Source organism: Semicossyphus pulcher, unplaced genomic scaffold (assembly GCF_022749685.1).
Source record: "Semicossyphus pulcher isolate SPU_LCO1_2020_fin unplaced genomic scaffold, fSemPul1.0.p SCAF_9, whole genome shotgun sequence".
Classification (NCBI taxonomy): domain Eukaryota; kingdom Metazoa; phylum Chordata; class Actinopteri; order Labriformes; family Labridae; genus Semicossyphus; species Semicossyphus pulcher.
This window is the reverse complement of record NW_027211770.1, coordinates 4234613-4254060: the sequence shown is the minus strand read 5'-3', so window position 1 is coordinate 4254060 and position 19448 is coordinate 4234613. Positions and strand designations below refer to the sequence as shown.

Sequence of the window (19448 nt, the reverse complement as noted above, 5' to 3'; positions counted from 1 at the left end):
GAAACCAGGAGACAGTTTGACTCCCTCTGAGGTGAACATGATGCACCTCTGCAGTGTGGCTGTTTAAGCAGTGCTGCTGCGTGGATGTGTGGATGTGTAGTGCGGGCCCGTTCGGCTGGTAGGGATTGGCTGGGTCTTATCTTGATGGGATGGTTTGACAGGTACTGCATCACATTAAAGGCCTTACCAATCTTCCCTGTCACATCCAGCAGGAGGCTCACAGATAGGGCAAACCCCCCTCCCTTATTTTCTCTCTTCTTACCCGCGTTGATACACAACATATTGAATTTTCTTCAGGTTTCAAAGACAAAATAAAGACAGAAAAGTACAAGATCATTTACTTTGTCTCAAACAAAACACATGGACCCCAAAGATGCCCACTCCCTCTTACTCTGCGCCTTTGTCTTCTCAGTTTGAATCTCCTCTGCACCCTGAAATCCACAAAAGTGTTACTGATGCTCTCAGCATTTGTTGACACGTTCACTGCCATAACATCAGCTCTGCTTTTTTCTTCAGCACTTTATTATGTCTATATTTTCATCAACCTATTGTCATTGTTCCAGAGAACTTAATCATACATAAACTGATCTCAAGCAGACGGCCATTATTTACATAATCCTGTTAAAAGTGATCTAAAAAATAAACTCTCAGAGCTGATCATTCGTTCCTTTTGCAGCTTAGACATGAATCTTTCACCTCATCCAGCCAGTAAAATGAGGTAAAAAATGTGGATGGCAGGGGTCGATTGGGGCTGTGGGAAGTCGTTGTTTGCATAATCCTCTAATAGTCTAAAATTATGTTTAATAAAAATGCAATAGCCAGAGCGTAACTTGCATAACCTTTAGGTTGTACAGATTGTAGGGGTATGATGCATTAGACGATAGCCTAAGAAGTTACATCACAAAAAGAGAAAAATAACAATGTTTCCTTTGCAGATAAAACTGCCTTTATAATGGACCCTGTCATTGCAGGAGTTCACTACGTGTCTCCTTCTCCTCTCAGATAATCGTTGTTCAGTGCTTTTCTTTCACCTCTGCAAACTTTTATCATTTTGTATCCTGACCTTCATGAAAAGATTCAGTAAACAGAGTCTGATGTAACTGTGACACCATGTTGTTATCTGACGGTCAGGTGGAGTCCACCCAGAGCATGATCCGGATCCTGGGCCTGTCAGCCACCCTGCCAAACTACCTGGACGTAGCCGCCTTCCTGCATGTCAACCCCTACATCGGCCTCTTCTTCTTCGACAGCCGCTTCCGGCCGGTGCCGCTCGGACAGACCTTTGTGGGCATCAAATCCACCAACAAGGTAAACAAGTACAGATCATGTGGATGTATTTGAAGACCTATTGGACACTTGAACCTCTACAGGCAGTCACGTTGTTCTAGAGCTCATGTCAGAGAGGTTTTAAGTTTCACTACGTTTATTATTAAGTTTGTAGAATGCAGTGTTGTTGAAATGGACTGCATTATATCGAGAGATGTTTTTTAAATGATTAATCCATTGAAGTTAAATCATTGCAGTAATATGTTAAACGGTTTCCTGTGATCCTGTTCAGATCCAGCAGCTTCATGACACGGAGGAGGTTTGCTACAACAAAGTCCTGGAGCAGGTGAAGGCTGGTCATCAGGTAGGTTGACTCCTACAAAGACTTACCGCAGTCTTTGAGTTTATAGGTTTTTATAGTATTGATCAAACAATATCAGGTAGCATGTAAATAATTTAAATCTGCCTTTATGTTTTTGGAAAAGCCGAAACATAGCCTGACATAACATAACCGATCGAGACAGATAGACCACTAACTCACATGATCTGCAAGTAAAACCACTGTATTTTTAAAATGGAGTCCTTTTTTATTATTATTGATAGAGAGAGGACAGTGGATAGCGTCGGAAACAGGGGAAGAGAGGGTGGGGATCACATGCGGCAAAGGGCCGAGGGTGGGAGTTACTGAGGGGCTACCGCATCCAGGACTGTAGCCTCTACACTTGTGACGCGCGATTCAACCGCTGAGTGATGAAACGGCTGTTTCTTACTTGAGGGCTTTCTGAACCCGAGTCTACAGAATTACACCTTTTTGTTAAAGACAGAATTTTTTTTAACCAGAAAGAGCCATTAAATCACTCTTTTCAAAGAAACGAGACTCCATGACTTAATAAACATAATTATTTTCCTGCAGCAAAATGGAAAGCTGCTCTACCACTGCTCCAATCGGTTAGTTCTTTTATGTTGAGCATCAAACAATATTGCTTTGGATCCAACCTAACCATTAAAAACACCAAAGTTGCACAAAACTCCAACTTACCAACAAATGAAGTCAGCTGTACAACAGGAAGCCTGTGTTCATTGATTGGTGGCTTTGAAGAGAGCGAAATAACGACTGTTTCTGGTGTAAAGAAAAGCTCTTTAGTCTTAAACAAAAAGGTCTGTCTCTGGAGTGAACCTGTCTGTGAACAATCTGTGTTGTCTGTCAGTGGAAAAAACAAGAACTTTGAGTGGACGTGCTTTGATCAGGCGCACTTTTCCCTCAGGATTACATTACAGCCTGTTTCACAGCTGCAGGCTGAAGAAATCTACTGGGGCAAACTTGTTATACTGCTGTTGTTTGACCCAAAATTTATGTAAATAGGGAACAGGTTTGAAATATGGGAGTTCCCCTTTAAAGAGGCACACACTAATGTTGCTGTCACATCAGAACACAATATATCTTTAAAGTCGAGCTGAAACAGCATTTCGGGAGTATCTAGCTTCTGTATCGTGACGTGTTTCAGAGTGAAACAGGACGTGCAGGCGGGACATATCATTAGAGGGATTTGATTTGATCGTTGAGAAGTGGGCGTAGACAGATGTTCCCCACAGCGCAGTAGCTAGCTAACTGACTTCATTCTTTCTTGGTGCTCTGCGGCTAAATGTTGAAATTGTTTGGTGCTAACTTACGTAAGGACGCGTGAAATTTAGTTTTACCTGAAGAAAAAATGATCTGATTTTGATATAAGAATACGAAGAAATGGATTTTCTGTATTTTTTTTTGGCCTATATTGTCAAATGGATGCACAATATTACCGGGGATGTGATCTAAAAGGATTAAAATGACATTTTTCATTTCACCGCGACTTTAATTCTTCTCGTCTTTACCTTGAACGTATTTCTCACGCCTTCCTCGTGATTAGATACTCCTGCTGTAAATATTTTTGCGTGTCGTTTGGAAGGAACACCTGCTATCTGGAGTCTCAGAAGTCCTTATCTCCCCCAGTGTTACCTTCCCCTCCCTTCCCTTTCCTCCCCCATCCTCTCTTTCTGCTTCCACTCTGCAGCCTCAGAGGGCCCATTGGGAATGCCAGAGTTGTGAATTCAGGCTTTACCGTTTAGCTCCCATCTGCTACAGGAGTTGAGCTCCCTATTGAGCACGGTTGTTATCCTGTCTGCATCATTTTATTTAAGTGTGAGCATAAACACACGCACGGACACACACACACAGACACACACACACGCATCCTTTCTTGCTTTTTTCCTTCTCTGCTGCTCATTATGTCCCTCAGAGACACACTTATATGAGTCTAGCTGTGGCCCTTGAGAACGTGTAAACCAACTTCCTCCGCACCGCTGACAACTTTTTTTATCTCTCTGCTTCAAATGATACAATGGTCCAGTCTGGCTCGCAGGTCGAGGCCACTGTGGCTGCAGCTCAGCTCGGGAGGCCTCCATCTCGCTCATATTAAATTGTCAAGAAGCGGCTCTGACATATATTAATTTCATCTGGGAGGATCTGATGGATGAAATTTCCTTTATGATTTTCCCAGCGCCCTCCTGGTGGGAAGCATTCTGCCAGAAGGAAGTTTAATAAGCTGAGGATCGGGCGGTTACTGCCGACAATGCTTCCACACAGCTCAGTGGTGCTGATAAAACAGCTTCCACAAATAACATGTGCTGCTGTGGGCTCCGCGGACACACTGTGTTTGATGCACACACGCAGCTGGTTCCTGCATGTGTGGGCAGTCATGCAGTATTATTTAATCGAATAATATATATTCCTTCTTAATAAAAAACACTCACAATGTAAACACAGTATTTTTTCAATTGTTTTAGTACCCCCAAATTAAGAATGATAACCCTCACAGTTTGTCCAGTTTTATATGGGCAGATTTACTTGATCTGTTAAAATGCGTTCAGACCAAAAGCTTTTCTTTTTCCCACGAGTCGATTCTCATGATGTCCTGAGAGTATCAGAAATGGTAGATACAAACAAGAAACCAGATCTTGTGTTTTGCTCGTCCTGTCATGAAGTCAGACCACAGACTGTATAAAAAGATGGCCGACATGACAGCTCCCTAAAAGTGAAGGCAAACCCTCTCTAGCGCCCCCTGCTGACTGGCTGCAGTATAGCTCATAAAGCCCGCCTCCTCCATGTTAACAGATGGGACATGAGTCAAACTATAAAATCAAAATACACGTCAAATACATTTTTCTCAAACATGGTTTCTGTCATTATAGTTAGTTCTTATCATGCTGATTTATGTTCAAGTGTTCATTTTTCTGACAAGTTTACTTTTAATTAGATTATTAGGTTATTATATATAGGTTATTATTAGAGGTTATTTGATGCTCTCAGAATGATGATTGACAGCTCTGCTGACAAATACAGCTCCTGCAGCCGATCTGTTCCAGATTAGCAGAGAAGAGGACGAACCCTGGAGACGCATCATCCATCTGCCCTCATTGTACGGTATTGATGCCAAATTAGCCCCCGTGATAGGCGCTGCCATCCTGTGATGGTGACGTCATATGGAGCCAGAGTCTGCGCAGTAGAGATCTGCACGTTGCGGCGCCGTAGCCACTTCTGCTAACCAAAACACACAATTAACTTACCATAAAAATAGCAAAGATCCCGGCATGTTTAACAGCAGAACAGCTTCTTGTGTTGGTCTGAAGCAGACGTTCACAGTTATGGAAACTTCAGTGGCTGTAGTGATGACCTATGTTGCAGCCAGGGGGCACTAGAGATGTTTTGGCTTCACTTTTAGGGAGCTGTCATGTTGTCCATCATTTCAGATAGTCTGTGAGTCAGACCCAGTGAAACTTAAAATAAAATACTCCTTGAAAAATCTGCATCAGGACATAGTTAGTAAAGTAGTAGTAGTAAGCCAGATTTCAGCCCACGTGTGATACAGTGAAACTGCCACTCAGCGTGGACAGGTGCTCCACAGCTGAAACAGAAAGCCGGTAGTTGGTGTCCATCAGAGAAATCCTGGTACTGATCCTAACAGCTCATCACACTGGGCACTGGTCAGCTACATCTGAAGGAGGCGCTGAAATGAACCGAGATGTGTGTGTTTTAACGCAGACACCACGGCTTTGTGATTTTAAGCCTCATATCAGCTTCAGCTCAAATTTTGAGATATTTGTATTCAAGCTTCAAAATGTGAACCTGTCTTTAAGGCAAACAAACAGCTCAGGGATGAGTACAGATGTGGTGGACAGAAAGGTTGCACACATCCAGATGCATCACTAATTAAAGGGAAAATTCAAGTACACTGGTTGAGGAACATGCAGATGGTCGTTCAGTGAATAGTTGAATGTGTATGAAAATGAATCAGAGCTGCATTACGGCCTCCACCATCACACGATCTCAAATAAACTGAACACCTATTTGAGATTGTGGACCCACGTCACAAAACACAAAATCAGGAATATCCGTGAATATCCTTTTAAAGAGTAGAGCTCAACACACAGGGAGTCTAAGCTAAAAGCCTTGATACGTTGTGGTAAAACAGCATCTTAAAACACTTAATGTTGGGTTTTACGCTAACATTTGCATCCGTCTGCATGTGTATGGATGACTGAAAGAAGGTTTTCTGCACCTCAACAAAGGAAGGAGCAAAAACCATGTGGGTTGTTACGATTACAGACGGTTTGGGAAGTCTACGACTGATGAACAGTTTAGCCAGTAAATATAGCTGGGTTCATATTGAGATTCTACATCCTTGATGATGACAGTAACATCTGAACTTCTCCGTTGAACTGTGTGTCGTGCTGATGTTCTAAACCTCCTTGCATGAATCTTTGTGTGTCGCAGGTGATGGTGTTCGTCCATGCTCGTAACGCCACAGTTAGAACCTCCATGGGACTGATCGAGATGGCAAAGAACCACGGAGAAACCTGCTTCTTTCAACCAGACCAGAGTCCAGACTACGGCCAGTGTGAGAAACAGGTAGAACAGCTTTTAATTTCTGTTTAAATCCCTTTAAGAGGTTACTGATTAATTCTTATCAGTAATTAGCATTGTTCTCCTCTTCTCATCTATAAAATGAGTTCAGTCTCCAGCGTAGTCGTAAACAACATGCCTGTGTATCATTGTGTAAAAACAACACAGTGAGTCAGAGTATCTGATTTGGGTGGATTTGGATCTGCCGGTCTCTGGGTTACTCAAACAGCCATTTCAACATCTTCCAACTCCAACAGAACTCGCTAGCTCTCTGGCTAACAGCAGTTTTCAAGCTTTGAGAACTGTTGAGACACACTGGTGCTAACACGCCCCAAGGCTGGGTAGTGTTTTAGTATTTAGCCTGCTAGCTACAGCAGTTTGCTAACTAGCTCCAGCTTTATCTGCGAGGATATGTGGGTAAGTTTCGCTTGGCATTTTACATCACATGCATACATATACATAGACTGTTTATAAGAAGTGAAAGTGCCTTCTGTGTTGTGCAGCCAATGTGGAAGTGCCTTAAACCTCCATTCTTCCTAATCGCCAGAATTCCCACTGCATGCAAGTCTACCAGAAATGACCCTACTTCTGACTTGATTTATTACCTCACTTTATCCTTATCTCTCTAAACAGATATCTGTATATGAATACAATAAAAAGCATGTTGGTTTCTGCAGTCTAAGCTATCACCAGACTATGATTAGCTTTTTTAATCTCTGTGAACAGATATCTTCGTGTGAGTGCAGATTAAAATCTCAACTACATTTCTGTAGCATCTCAAGTTGCTAGGCGGGCTATTAAACTGACCTAAGACTGCAGAGAAGTCTTTGCAATATCAGCTATCTGAGTAACAAAGGTGGAAGCTCTGAAACATCGGCCATTGTCCCCAGATGCTCAAACATCAGACAATAACTGATGGGTTTCGAGATTGACATGTTCCTATTGTCGCTAGTTTAAAGTCATCGATACTGAAGAACACATAGTGGAACATGGTGGATGGCCTCATGGCAGTTGGATTAACTATAAAGCAGGGTATAATTTAGGGTGTGGCTGTCTGTGATTGAAAGGGTGCAACAACTGAGACCAGTATAGAGGCGTAACAAGGTGTATCAACCCTCCTTTCTCAATATGAACTCTCCTTGCTCCAAAAAAACAAGATGGCGACGGGGACGGCCAAATTGCCAAACTTAAGGCTTCAGAACTAACAAAGTAGTCCACAAACCATCAATATGAATCCACATGTTTCCCTCCTGCAGATACATCAAGAGGTACACAGTGTCTGGTAGTGGAAATCTTCTCTCTTTATCAGTTCAAACAGGATGTCCTGATTCACAGCTCGTCATCACTGTAACTCCGTGCGACATACTTTGGGTCCTATATTGCAAGTGTGGGCAGGCATAAGATCTGTGTGTGTGTGTGTGCGTGCGTGTGCGTGTATAATTAATGGTCTCTGTGCTTTGAGAGTACACAGAGGTGGAGCTATATTCTCCCTCTGAGGATGGTCACTCAGTCTGCAGCTCCCATATTTAAATCTCCTGCAACAGAAGGCAGAGTGATAAATTTAGTAACCTTTTCCTTTGTTCCCTGGGGCTGAGCCAAGATTGATGCGCCTCTAATCTTCCCTCTATTTAAATAGGATATGTATACAAATCAGATCACTTTTCATGCTTTCTAAAAGAGGAAACGCAGACAAGAGACTAAAAATGGTGCGTTGAGTCCCGGTTAGTCTTTGAAACAGCTCTTTAAAAGGAACTCTTCCTACAGAATGTGTACAGGAATTAATCTTGTTGTATATGCACTAACTGTGCATTTATTCACTCGCAGCTCTTCTGCCTGTGTCCCCACATAATGAGTATTATCCACTCCATTAGTCCGTCTTTGAGTGTTTGTCGGTCTGGCCCGCTCTGCTGAAGGAAGAGGCATCGGGCTGACTCCACTCTAAGCCCACACAGAGATAATGCACTGCCTATTTGCACTCTGGAAATTGCCCCACATTAATATTTATAGGTGTTTTTTAATCTCCAATATGCATATGTAGTGAAATAAAGCACCTCTAAGGTCAGTCATATAATTTAGCGTTTATTTATCCAGCTTTAAAAGTCACAAGTGATTCCACTATATTTTTCTCTCCCCTAATGTTATTTAATTGGCTTAATCTCAGGGGGCTGGAGAGGCTGTCAATCAAGCTTAGATATCTTCATGCACCCACTCGAATCAATCCCTGTTAAATACAGTTTTTGTTGAGCCAATCATTCGAAAGGCCAGCGGAGTAAACGAATGAAAACATTCGGGAAAGGGAATTTTACACGAAACCCCACAGTCCTGTCTGATAGGTCTGTGCGTCGGCGAGAATCAGGCGATACGATACATATTGCGATATTCGGGGTGATATTCGATATATTGGTATTTATTGTGATATCATAGACAAGGCGTAATATAGTGTCTGTGTCATGGGCCTGTGTTCCTTGTGTTACCAGCTGCATGTGCTGACTTCCTGTTGAGTTAATGTTTTGTAGGATTAGGTGAACTCGGGCTGCAAGGATGAGTTCATTAATCCATCAAAGATAAATAAATAATCTGAACACAATTAAACATTGCAGTTATTCTTCAAGCAAATGATAGAATTTGCTGCTTTTCTTTGTCTTTTGTGACATGTTGGAAAGATTCTTTGTGTGTGTTTGTGGATAAAAGAATTTGTAGACAATACATTTTGATTAACATTTTATATATGAAAAGATTTTTTTGCGTGCAGCCTTCACTGTTAAAAAAAAAAAAAAATAACAGATCTGATTTAAATGGTTTTTTTCTTTAATTCTTTGTTCAGTGAGAGACAGGAGACCTCCCTCCCTCACAGTCCAAACAGAAAACATCATCTTACTTTACAAAGTCTGACTTTGATATCAGACCAGCTGTGCCTTTGTAAAAACATGTTCGGTTAATCAGTACAAGATGAATTAAAACGTCTATGCATTATAAAGCAGCAATGCTCTAGTGTAACCATATTGTCCAACAATTAAATGGTGTGTTTTATTGAAAACTGTATTTGGATGTGAGAATGGTGAGTCGTAATTCCTTCGTTACATACATTAGCTTCAGGCCCCATAACACCGTCAGTTTTATCACTATAAAAAAAAATATAAATATGAAAAGTATTAAAGAAAGTATGATTCACCCACACAGAGCTAACTTCAGTGCAATCATCATTTAATTGTTTGATAATTAAAAGATTTATAATTGTCAGCCCTTATTAGTCATGTCTGGAGTTAAGCACAGAAATCCATATTGTGTTAAACAGTTTTAACAGAAGCTGTTAAAGCAGATTCAGTGTTAAAACAACACCCGGCTTCTATTCTTAAAAACGATTTCCAGCTTTAGAGCTCTGACTTTAGAATTGTAAATATGTGGTCCATTGGCGCTTTCTTCTTAAATCTGGCCCTTTAAAGAAAATCCATTGAGCAGCCGGGGCTTAGAGTGTCGCTGGTGATTGATCTGATTCTGTTAAGATCAGTAAGAGTTGGGCCTCGTCCGTGGCCTTTTTTTTTAAGCTTCAAAACTGTGAACCACAGACCGGCCACACAGGAAAGTTAGCTGATTATGGACAATCATATCATATGTTATAACATTGTTGATCATTATAACATCAGGACCTGCTCATTCAGAGACAGCCCGGTGCTGTGCATGTGCAACAGATGAGCACATTTGTTTGGTAAAACACATGAAACGCTCAGATTAAAAAATAAGAAGAATAAAACCAGAATGACTAAATTCTGTTCACATTACAGTTTCATGAAATAAGATGACATTTACAGTAATGATACTGTGATTACTGAACATTTACCAGTAGCACATTACATAGTTATGGTAGCAGGAGCTCAAATTAAACATTTAAATGTTAGTTGTTTGCTTCATGCTTGACAACATGAATGATCGAAGAGAGAACAAACAAACATTCACATCCCTCCATCCATTTTCCTCCACTTATCCGGGGCCGGGTCGCGTCTGCAGCAGGCTAAACAAGTTGATCCAAACATCCCTCTCCTCAGCAACGTTTTCCAGCTCCTCCCGGGGGATTCCCAGACGTTCCCAGGCCAGATGGGATATATGTATAATCCCTCCAGCGACATTTAATAAAATAATATAATATGGCTGCAACTAACTGTATTTTTCATCAATTGTTTTACGTGCTATCTTCTCAGTTAATCATTAGAAATGTCAGAGAGTGGTGAAATATCTCCCCAGACGTGATGTCTTTCCACTGCAAGCTTGTCCAGCCAAAGGACAAAGAAAGTCCTGAATGGAGACGCTGTGAGGAGCGGGTGTGACTTTTTGATGAAGATACATCCGGCTAGGATGGATTGGACTCACCGTTAGTTTGAGTCTGCTCACAGGATTTGTTGAAAGGATGTTGACAGCCCTTTGAGTGATGGATTCAGTTATGTTCTTGTCTCATTTTAGACGTAAATGATAAAAGAACTCGGTCCTCAGGTGTGTTGGAACAAAGTTTTGACTCTCAGTTTCGTTGGATTTGAAATTCAGCTCTTGTCAGCATCATGGAGTGATTAAAACAGCTGAAGCAAAAGATATGAATCAGTTTAAATGTGAGTTTAACTCTACAAATGTTGATAATCTCTGTGTAAATGTAAAGCAGGAGTAAAAATAACTCCAGGGGTGTAAAGTGCATCATTTTGCCCCACCCTGAGTGAGAGACCCTCTGTCTAAAGCTCTCCCCAGAGTATTGTGTTCGAGAATCTGTTTGACTTTCATTTGCTCAGACTCTCACAATCCTCCCTCCACCTCCTCTTCACCTCCTCATTTTTAATACCCAGTTCTCAGAGATGAATCCATGTGACTTCCAGAGGAGAGACTATACTGTGGAGGTGAAGAGACACCTGGTGGTCCCATGAGGCCATTACACAGATGATAATACAGACCTCTGATGGGTTATTGTGGGGAGAAACATCTTGAGCACTAACTTACAGTTTCAGTCTTTGTGCACTGTATGAAGATTAGTCTGTTAAAGAATGGGTGCATAATATTACAGACATGAGTGTAAATTAGTGATGATGGTGTAAATGCAGATATAGACAGTGCAGATGTGCCGATACACCTTCGGTGTTCCTGCGAGGACGTCTCTCTCTTTAAACTCTTCTTCTCTGTGGTCTTCCGATGTGCAGCTTTCATGTCATTTTGTTTGACAGGATACAGCTCCACAGACACTCTGCTGCCTTGGAGTGCGAAGCCTCGTGGGACTCCACAGCAGCACCGGCGTAGGCTCATTAATGTCTCTGTTTGCTTTCATTGGAGCTATTTTTACAAGTCTCGTCCACCGCCGGTCCTTTCATTGTGTCAGATCCGTGACAACCTGTCAGTGTGCCAAACCAGCTCCCCGGTGCACTGATCAACAACAATGAGCCGCAGCTCAAAGCGGCTGGAAAGCAGGACCGACACTGTGGAGTGACAAACACACACATCACAAAAAAGGCGTCTTTAAATAGAATCACTTTGTAAAACAGCGGGACAGTGTGAAGAAAGCTGAGTACCTCTCCATCCAGCCCGACTGCTCTGGTGTTCCAGCTCATCTGCAGTGCTGTAGCCTCAGGGAGAGGCCTGCATGTTATCATGGTGGTGAATAGCAAGTCCTCTTTGCTCTTTAATTGCTTTTTCATCAGCATTAAAACTGTTCAGCTGTGCAATCCAACATGATCAACAAAAAGAGGACTCGTATCCGGAGGGTTGTCCAAACCTTTGTGACGATGGTGGCCCTGATGTGTGCACAGATAACTTTCCTTTACAACAATGCAACTCGCCTCTTTTGTCTGGCCTCACATTATTTAAGGTCCTGCTCTTGTCTACCAAAATGATATCCTGCTGCTGTCTGATGTCTGGGGCAAGATCAGCGCCCTTTGGCCATTGTCTAACAACAATTTACCCTCTGGGGGCGACAGCTAGTATTTCAGGGCCTCTGGTGGAGCTAGCGTCTGCCAGCATCTTGTTTACAGCCTGAAGAGCACTTGACCAGTAAAAAGGGAGTTGTAGTAAAGATATGAAATGTTTATCTGGATTGTTATCTGAACTTATATGCAGAGAGAGAAAGATATATGCAAACCCAGCTTCCATCAGACATCATTTGACGTCAATTACACCTTTTATTTATCTTTGCAAACATGTCATGTCTTTTACTCTCCACGCTGACTGTTGCGATAAATGCCTCAGACTTCAAATAGAAAGAACACTTACAACAGATTTCTTTGTCCCTTGCCTACAGATTCTGCAACCATATGCATGCATACCTGTTTTTGGAGATTGCTCTCAACCAGCCTGCGTGTGGTTGCTGTTTTTGGGTCGGTGTGTAACAAGTAATTAAGTGTAACTGCTGACAGAAAAATGCTGTCAGTGTTCAGGTACAGTAGTTGATGTGTAACCTGTATTTGCCTGCATCGATGCATTGCTGATATGAGATAATGTGTAAAAAACTTTGAAAGGTTGAAGAATCTTGATTCCTCTTTTATATTTCACCGCTTCTCTTTATGCCGAGCTGACAACATTAGATCTGAGCTCAGATTAACTATTTCCTCCTGCATCCATCAGCTCAGAGCAAGTGTTGTTTTGCTCTTCACAGACGTTTAAAAAGTAGAACTTGATGCAAACCAGATTCGATACAACAGAGCTCATTTACTGCCTCAGGACAAACACCACACTCAGTTGTAAAAATGTGATTATGTGAAATGTGTCACTGCTGACAATAATCTGCGTTAGTTTTACTAAATGACCTCCCTGGTTGGAGCTAAAGCAGAGTGAGGTATGAAGAGATGGAGGCAGATCGTGATGGAGAAGTGGAGTAGAGTGGGTGTGAGTGGAAACTCATCCTCCCACTCTCTGCTGCCTATCCAGCGCTAACAGCCAGCCTCGCTGAGCACCAAACATTATGACTATCAAGGGCCACTAAATGAAATCAACAATTAGCCATCCTGCCTCCATTTAACAGAGTAAATGAATGGCTGTGGTGCTCATGAGAGGTGATGCTGTTAGACAGAAGCCATCTGCTGCTCTTTACCACACGGCTCAGATATCATTTGGCACATTTTTGCTTTGAAGATATAATTTGCTGCAAAAAAAATTCAGATGCATCCACGTTTCTAAAAATGTTCCTGCTGCTCTCCTGCACATTATTTCTGAAAGGATCAGGGATCTCTGAGCGCTCGGATTAAATCGTCAGAAATGTAAAGCCGGTTAGTTACACCTACCTCCGTTTAGTGGTCCTTAGAAAAGGTTTGACAACCTCTTGAATACTTTATTTCTGCTCTGCTGTTAGCTGATGTTCTTTACATGGTCAGGACAATGACAGACGCTGAGTGGAGCTGGCAGCCGGCTGTCTGCAGACACAGCGCGCTCTGCAGCAGGAGCAGCAGCGGGCGGCTGGGTCTAATGGGACCTGATCAGGAGCTTAGGTCACTGCCATCTCAAATACAGCCATGGCACAGCAGACATCAGCGGTAACTCACCTTAGATTAGATGCTGGAAGCATGGCTGTAACACACTTGTGACACCTCAAAGCAGAGCCTCAGCCACAGCATTTCAATTAGCCCGCCTGGCTCACATGGATCTCTGCAGCACAGTGAACAACACGGCCCTCAGGACTCCCACCAGGACACACTCTGCCCTGGTTCTTAGCCGTATACGGTTTTTAGACGTCAAAACAGGACTGCTTTTTGTCCTGCTGAATCAGTTTTATGGACTTTATGGACTAAAGAGATGAATGCACAAAGCATGAAACCTGCTGCATCAATATTTTAGAGAAGAGGAAACATGTAAGACTGGTGTAAAAGGTGCTGAAGGACCTTCATGTGTTAACTATTAAAAGCTCATATGCCTCAAAAGTATAAGGTTTCACACTCTCTCTGCAGATTATTCTTTCTACTTAACATCACTCGCCCTAAACCTGAAACACCTCCAACAAGCGCTGACGAGCCGTTTCAGGGGACCGGCTCTTCGTCTGCTGTTCCAGACATTTAACTTTAGTTTCTCCGACCGTCTCTGTTGTTTACTCTTCCACTCTAAACTGCTGCTGCAAGGTGGGCGCTCATCACATGACATGCCAGCTCCCCCAAAAATGTCTCAGTCAAAAAGTCCAATCCTCTCCATCGCCCCCTGGGGGAGTGGCTGTTAGTTTAGGGAGCGCTTGATTTGATATGCAGCAGCGTTTTCTACAGGCGGAGCGTTTTAAACGTCAATTAATTCATTGATTGTGCAGGCCTGCAGATCATTTAGCTTCTTGTAAAAACCCTGTTAATGATGAACATTGAAGGGTCATTTGTTACGTTCACAGACTGACATGCTGTTCCTCCTGCAGCTCTGTGTGCAGTGATGCAGTTGAAAAGTGCAGAGAATCAAATAGAAAATGTGTCTCACATTAGCGGACACTGAAATAACCACAGCAGCTCCATTTGTGCAGCACTAAACTTGGTGTTTTTTTTTATATGAAACAAACCAATATGTTGTTTTCACATTGAAGAAGAACATCTGTCCTCCTGTCTTTAATCTCATTTTCATTCAGACAGTAGTGTCTGTGGTTACTGTAAGTCTCACTCCACCTTTATCCAGGTTTGCATACAAATCAAGCCACGCATTGCAACCCAAACAGTCAGACTGTGTGTGTGTGTGTGTGTGTGTGTGTGTGTGTGTGTGTGTGTGTGTGTGTGTGTGTGTGTGTGTGTGTGTGTGTGTGTGTGTGTGTGTGCGTGTGCGTGTGTGTGACAGCTGTTGGCAGTAATGGGCTTTCTCTTTGCTGGGCGCTGACCTCTATTTAGATGCCCAGAGAGACAGATAAAGGCCTGTGATGAGGACTCCCCTCCAGCTCAGCCAGGTCACAGCCCCGCTGTCAGTCACCAGCACACATCTCAATCTGACTCTGTGTGTGTGTGTGTGTGTGTGTGTGTGTGTGTGTGTGTGTGTGTGTGTGTGTGTGTCTGTGTGTGTGTGTCTGTGTGTGTGTGTGTGTGTGTGTGTGTGTGTGTGCACGTGGTTGTGTATGCGTGTGGTTTCTGTGCTGCAGATTCTTTGAATGTACAGCAAGTCAACATGGGAATGCTTGTATTTTTTAAACCCGGGGCTATTATCTTTACATTTCCTGGGGTCTAAACGACTAATAGGTACAAAAAGTTTTGGTATTACTCAAGTGGTTTGTTTTAATTATTATTGTAAGTGTGTGACAACATTACAGAAAGGATCCCTACGGAGATAGACCTTTTTGTTACAGAGGAAGATGATTTTTTTTAACCACAAACAGACGATCGCTCTCTGCAAACACACCAGACTCCATTGAGAAAACAAGCAAACAACAGGTTGCTGGTTTACAGCTGCTTAGACTGTTTTTAGTTTATTATCATTAGTGTAGATACAACACAGTATTTGTGTAACACAATGACACAACAAAACCAACAGATTGAGGCAGAGGTAGACGAGCTGTAAAATTGCTTACCGGTCTGTTGTCTTTGAAGAGAAATCATCTTCCTCTGTAACAAAAAGCTCTATCTCTGTAGGGATCCTGTCTGTGATGTTGTCACACACTTAGAATTACAATCTGAACAAACATCTTTTAGTGGAAGTTCTTTAATTGGGCGAGTTTGTCCAAAGGGTTATGTTGCAGCCATTACAGCCCGTTTCTTAGCTGCTGGAATTCCCACTTGTTCTACTTGTGTGCAGCTGACAATGTTAAACGTTTGGTTAGACTGTGTCAGAGAGCCGCTCAATCGAACATACAGTGGAGCAATGTACAGAGTCATGTTCTTGTATTATTTTTCTAACTAGGGGCGGCTGTGGCTCAGCGGTAGAGTCGGTCATCCTTCAATCGGAAGGTCGGAGGTTCGATCCCCAGCTCCTTCAGGCTACATGTCGAAGTGTCCTGAACCCCAAATTGCTCATCACTGAATGAATGTGGTATCTGATTGACAGTTGGGCACTTTACGTAGCAGCCTCTGCCATCAGTGTATAAATGTTCGGTGAATGGGTGAATGTGATATGTAGTGTAAAAGCAGCTGTGAGTGGTCGCAAAGACTAGAAAAGCGCTATATATGTACAGTCCATTTACCATTTAACATGTTCCTGCTTGTTGGTGTTATTCTGGGAAATATAACAGCAGCATTTATGACTGGGGTCAGTTTCTGTCAGAGGCCTCTCTCTTTCCGTAGCCCAACATGATTTTGGATCTGAGCTTATTTCCCGCCTTGAACACTCAGTGCTGCTTGTTTCCCCTCACACGCCTCTCCTTCCACCTCTTTCAGATCCAGCGCTCCAGGAACAAGCAGATGAAGGAGATGTTCCCAGAAGGCTTTGGGATCCACCATGCTGGCATGCTGCGAGCAGACCGCAGTCTGATGGAGAGCATGTTCTCCAAAGGCCACCTCAAGGTGCTGGTGTGCACTGCCACCCTGGCCTGGGGAGTGAACCTGCCGGCCCATGCAGTCATCATCAAGGTTTGGATACTTGCTTTCTCAAATGTCTCCTGTCTCCTCTCTTTCTTTCTTTTTAGTATTACATCTTTAAGAGGTGAATTATCAGCAAGTTGCCCTGTGGTGTCAGACCTACTCCACTGAAGCAAAATAGAATTGCTAAGGGCCCTAAAGAGGCTCCTTAATTTATACAGTCTCTCAGCCTCAAGCCCAAATAAAGATTTAAATCTTTTAAAACAGCTTACAGTTTAGTTTCCAGAGAAGGTTCACTAGTTTCATTAAACAGCGTTTCACTGTAATTTTTCACAAACATAAAAAGTATATCCTGCCGCAGGAGGATTGAGTAAAAGAAGTTGTGGTAGTATAGTCTTTTAAAGCCTTGATTTTTGCAGTTTTGCCATCACCATCTTGTGTTTTTTTTAAAGCAGGAAGTGACCATATTCGAATAAGAGATAGGAGCTTGTAAGGAGCGAGAGGTCTTTTAGTACCACTAGACGCTTAACATGCCCCTCCCCTGCTTTCTGGTCTGTGTGTATCTAAATGGGAGCATCACTGACTAAATGAACATCATGCTGTGTTGAAGAAGACTTGAAACTAGAGATTGAGACCATAAACTCATTAGGAACATGTTTACTGAAGGTGTAAATCAAGAGAGAAGTAGGCTGAATTTCTTATTGTCAGTAAATTATTTACAAGGTTCAGTTCAATGGAAATATCATGTGTAAAAAGTTGTTTGTTCATTGGGAAAAAAAGCTGAATTAGCTGCTTTTAACTCGCATGTAATGAGATTATTACAGAATTTAACCCTCTGAAGCCTCTTGTGTCAATAACAGGGAACTCAAATCTATGATGCTAAGCGTGGTACTCTGGTGGATCTGGGCATCCTGGACGTCATGCAGATTTTCGGGCGTGCAGGTCGTCCCCAGTTTGATAAGTACGGTGAGGGCACCATCATCACCACCCACGACAAACTGAGCCACTACCTGACTCTGCTCACCCAGCAGAACCCCATCGAGAGTCAGTTCCTGGACAGCCTGGCCGACAACCTCAACGCTGAGGTCAGTCTCCGTCATTTAGAGCTCATATTCAGGTTCCTTTTTCTACCAATCTTTTCTTTATGAAAAAACTAATGGTGTATTTTTGTTTCAAACTTAAACTTAAACTTGAGTCATGTTGAGGTGAACGCCTTTGTGAAACATCAATACTTATCTTTGTTCTGTTTTAGTCTGTTTGAGCACAGAAGGTGTCAAACAAAAGCATGTTTTCGTGTCAGAAAGTGTAGCTGCAGACAGAACTGTCCTCCAGTTTCCTGAGGTGTCCACTAGATGGTGTCAGAGACCAGAGCTGTGTCTGACTGTGTTTCTCCTCTCTCCTGGATTCAGGTCGCTCTGGGGACAGTCACCAATGTGGAGGAGGCGGTGAAGTGGCTCAGTTATACTTACCTCTACGTTCGCATGAGGGCCAACCCACTGGCTTACGGCATCAACCACAAGGCTTATCAGGTGATACAGAGCGTGGTCTGTCCTATTCTTACTGAGATCACAGCTGAGCAAGGGGAGGGGGCTAAGGATGACCAATGTATGTGACACTAAAAGTAACAAAGTTTACAGTAAAATGGATAAAAATAGTTAATGTCATTTAGAACATGTGATCCACAACATTTCTCTGCATTTGCTTCCTGAGTCAAAATTCAGAGGCTGAGAGCAAAACAGATCCCTCACTGGAAAGTCCCAAATTTCATCCAGCACAGCAAGGTTATCAGAACAAACAACAATAATATGGCAGGCCCCTACAATAATGTAAATGGGCTTTTACATGAGAAATAATTGCAGAATTTATAGGGTATGAGAAACTTTCTTATATTTACAGTGGAAAATGACAAACATTGCCTTAAATCTTAAAGGTTTGATATGTTTTTACTTCAGTTACTGAGGAAAACTTCACTTTTTCATCATTTCTGATGACGTTATAATGCTGAGCACCCCTGGGAAGTAGTTAAATAGTAGTATAGTTAAATATAAAAGGGTTGCTCAGGGACTCGATGAGGTCTGGAGGCTTAAAACAAAAACAAGTAAGGTCTGAAAAAACAAAGACAAGATATGCCATATGTCAAATTATGTAGAGAACTTGGATTTAAAATGTAGCTTTTATTTATTCCTTCCAGATGGATCCGTCCTTGGAGCTGTACAGGAAGGAGCTGGTGGTGGAGGCGGGCAGGAAGCTGGATAAAGCCAGGATGATCCGCTTCGAGGAACGAACCGGCTACTTTGCCTCAACTGACCTGGGCAGGACCGCCAGCCACTTCTACATCAGATACAACACCATCGAGGTAGACTAACTCTTCATCACATACAACACCGTAGAGGTAGACTAACTCTTCATCACATACAACACCGTAGAGGTAGACTAACTCTTCATCACATACAACAATGTAGAGGTAGACTAACTCTTCATCACATACAACAACTCAGAGGTAGACTACCTCTTCATCACATACAACACACGTGGAGGTATGGACCATCAGTGACACAATTAGTATCTGTTCTTTTGTTAATATAGACTAAAGGTGCAGGCGGAGGAAAGCCATGGTTGACTTTGTATACCAAGCAAAAGTGTGCATGTTTTATACAGCCTACCAACTTTAAATCTGATACGTTCCGATTCAAACTCCATGAATGATTTATGTTTCTTTTCTCTCCTCCTCTGAAGACTTTCAATGAAAACTTCAACTCACAGCGAACAGAAGCCGACATCCTCAGCATCGTGTCCAAGGCCGAGGAGTTTGAACAGCTGAAGGT

General features: G+C 42.5%; 1 protein-coding gene across 1 annotated transcript in view; it reads left to right on the top strand.

Moving 5' to 3' along the window:
- ascc3 (activating signal cointegrator 1 complex subunit 3) overlaps positions 1-19448 on the top strand; it is a 161421-nt gene that overhangs the window by 94360 nt on the left and 47613 nt on the right. Inside the window, exons 12-19 of the mRNA XM_069656234.1 lie at positions 1132-1308; positions 1559-1630; positions 6074-6208; positions 16483-16674; positions 17484-17708; positions 18033-18152; positions 18815-18979; positions 19360-19446. Of these exons, the coding sequence (XP_069512335.1) occupies positions 1132-1308; positions 1559-1630; positions 6074-6208; positions 16483-16674; positions 17484-17708; positions 18033-18152; positions 18815-18979; positions 19360-19446 (1173 nt within the window). The remainder of the gene's footprint in view (positions 1-1131; positions 1309-1558; positions 1631-6073; positions 6209-16482; positions 16675-17483; positions 17709-18032; positions 18153-18814; positions 18980-19359; positions 19447-19448) is intronic.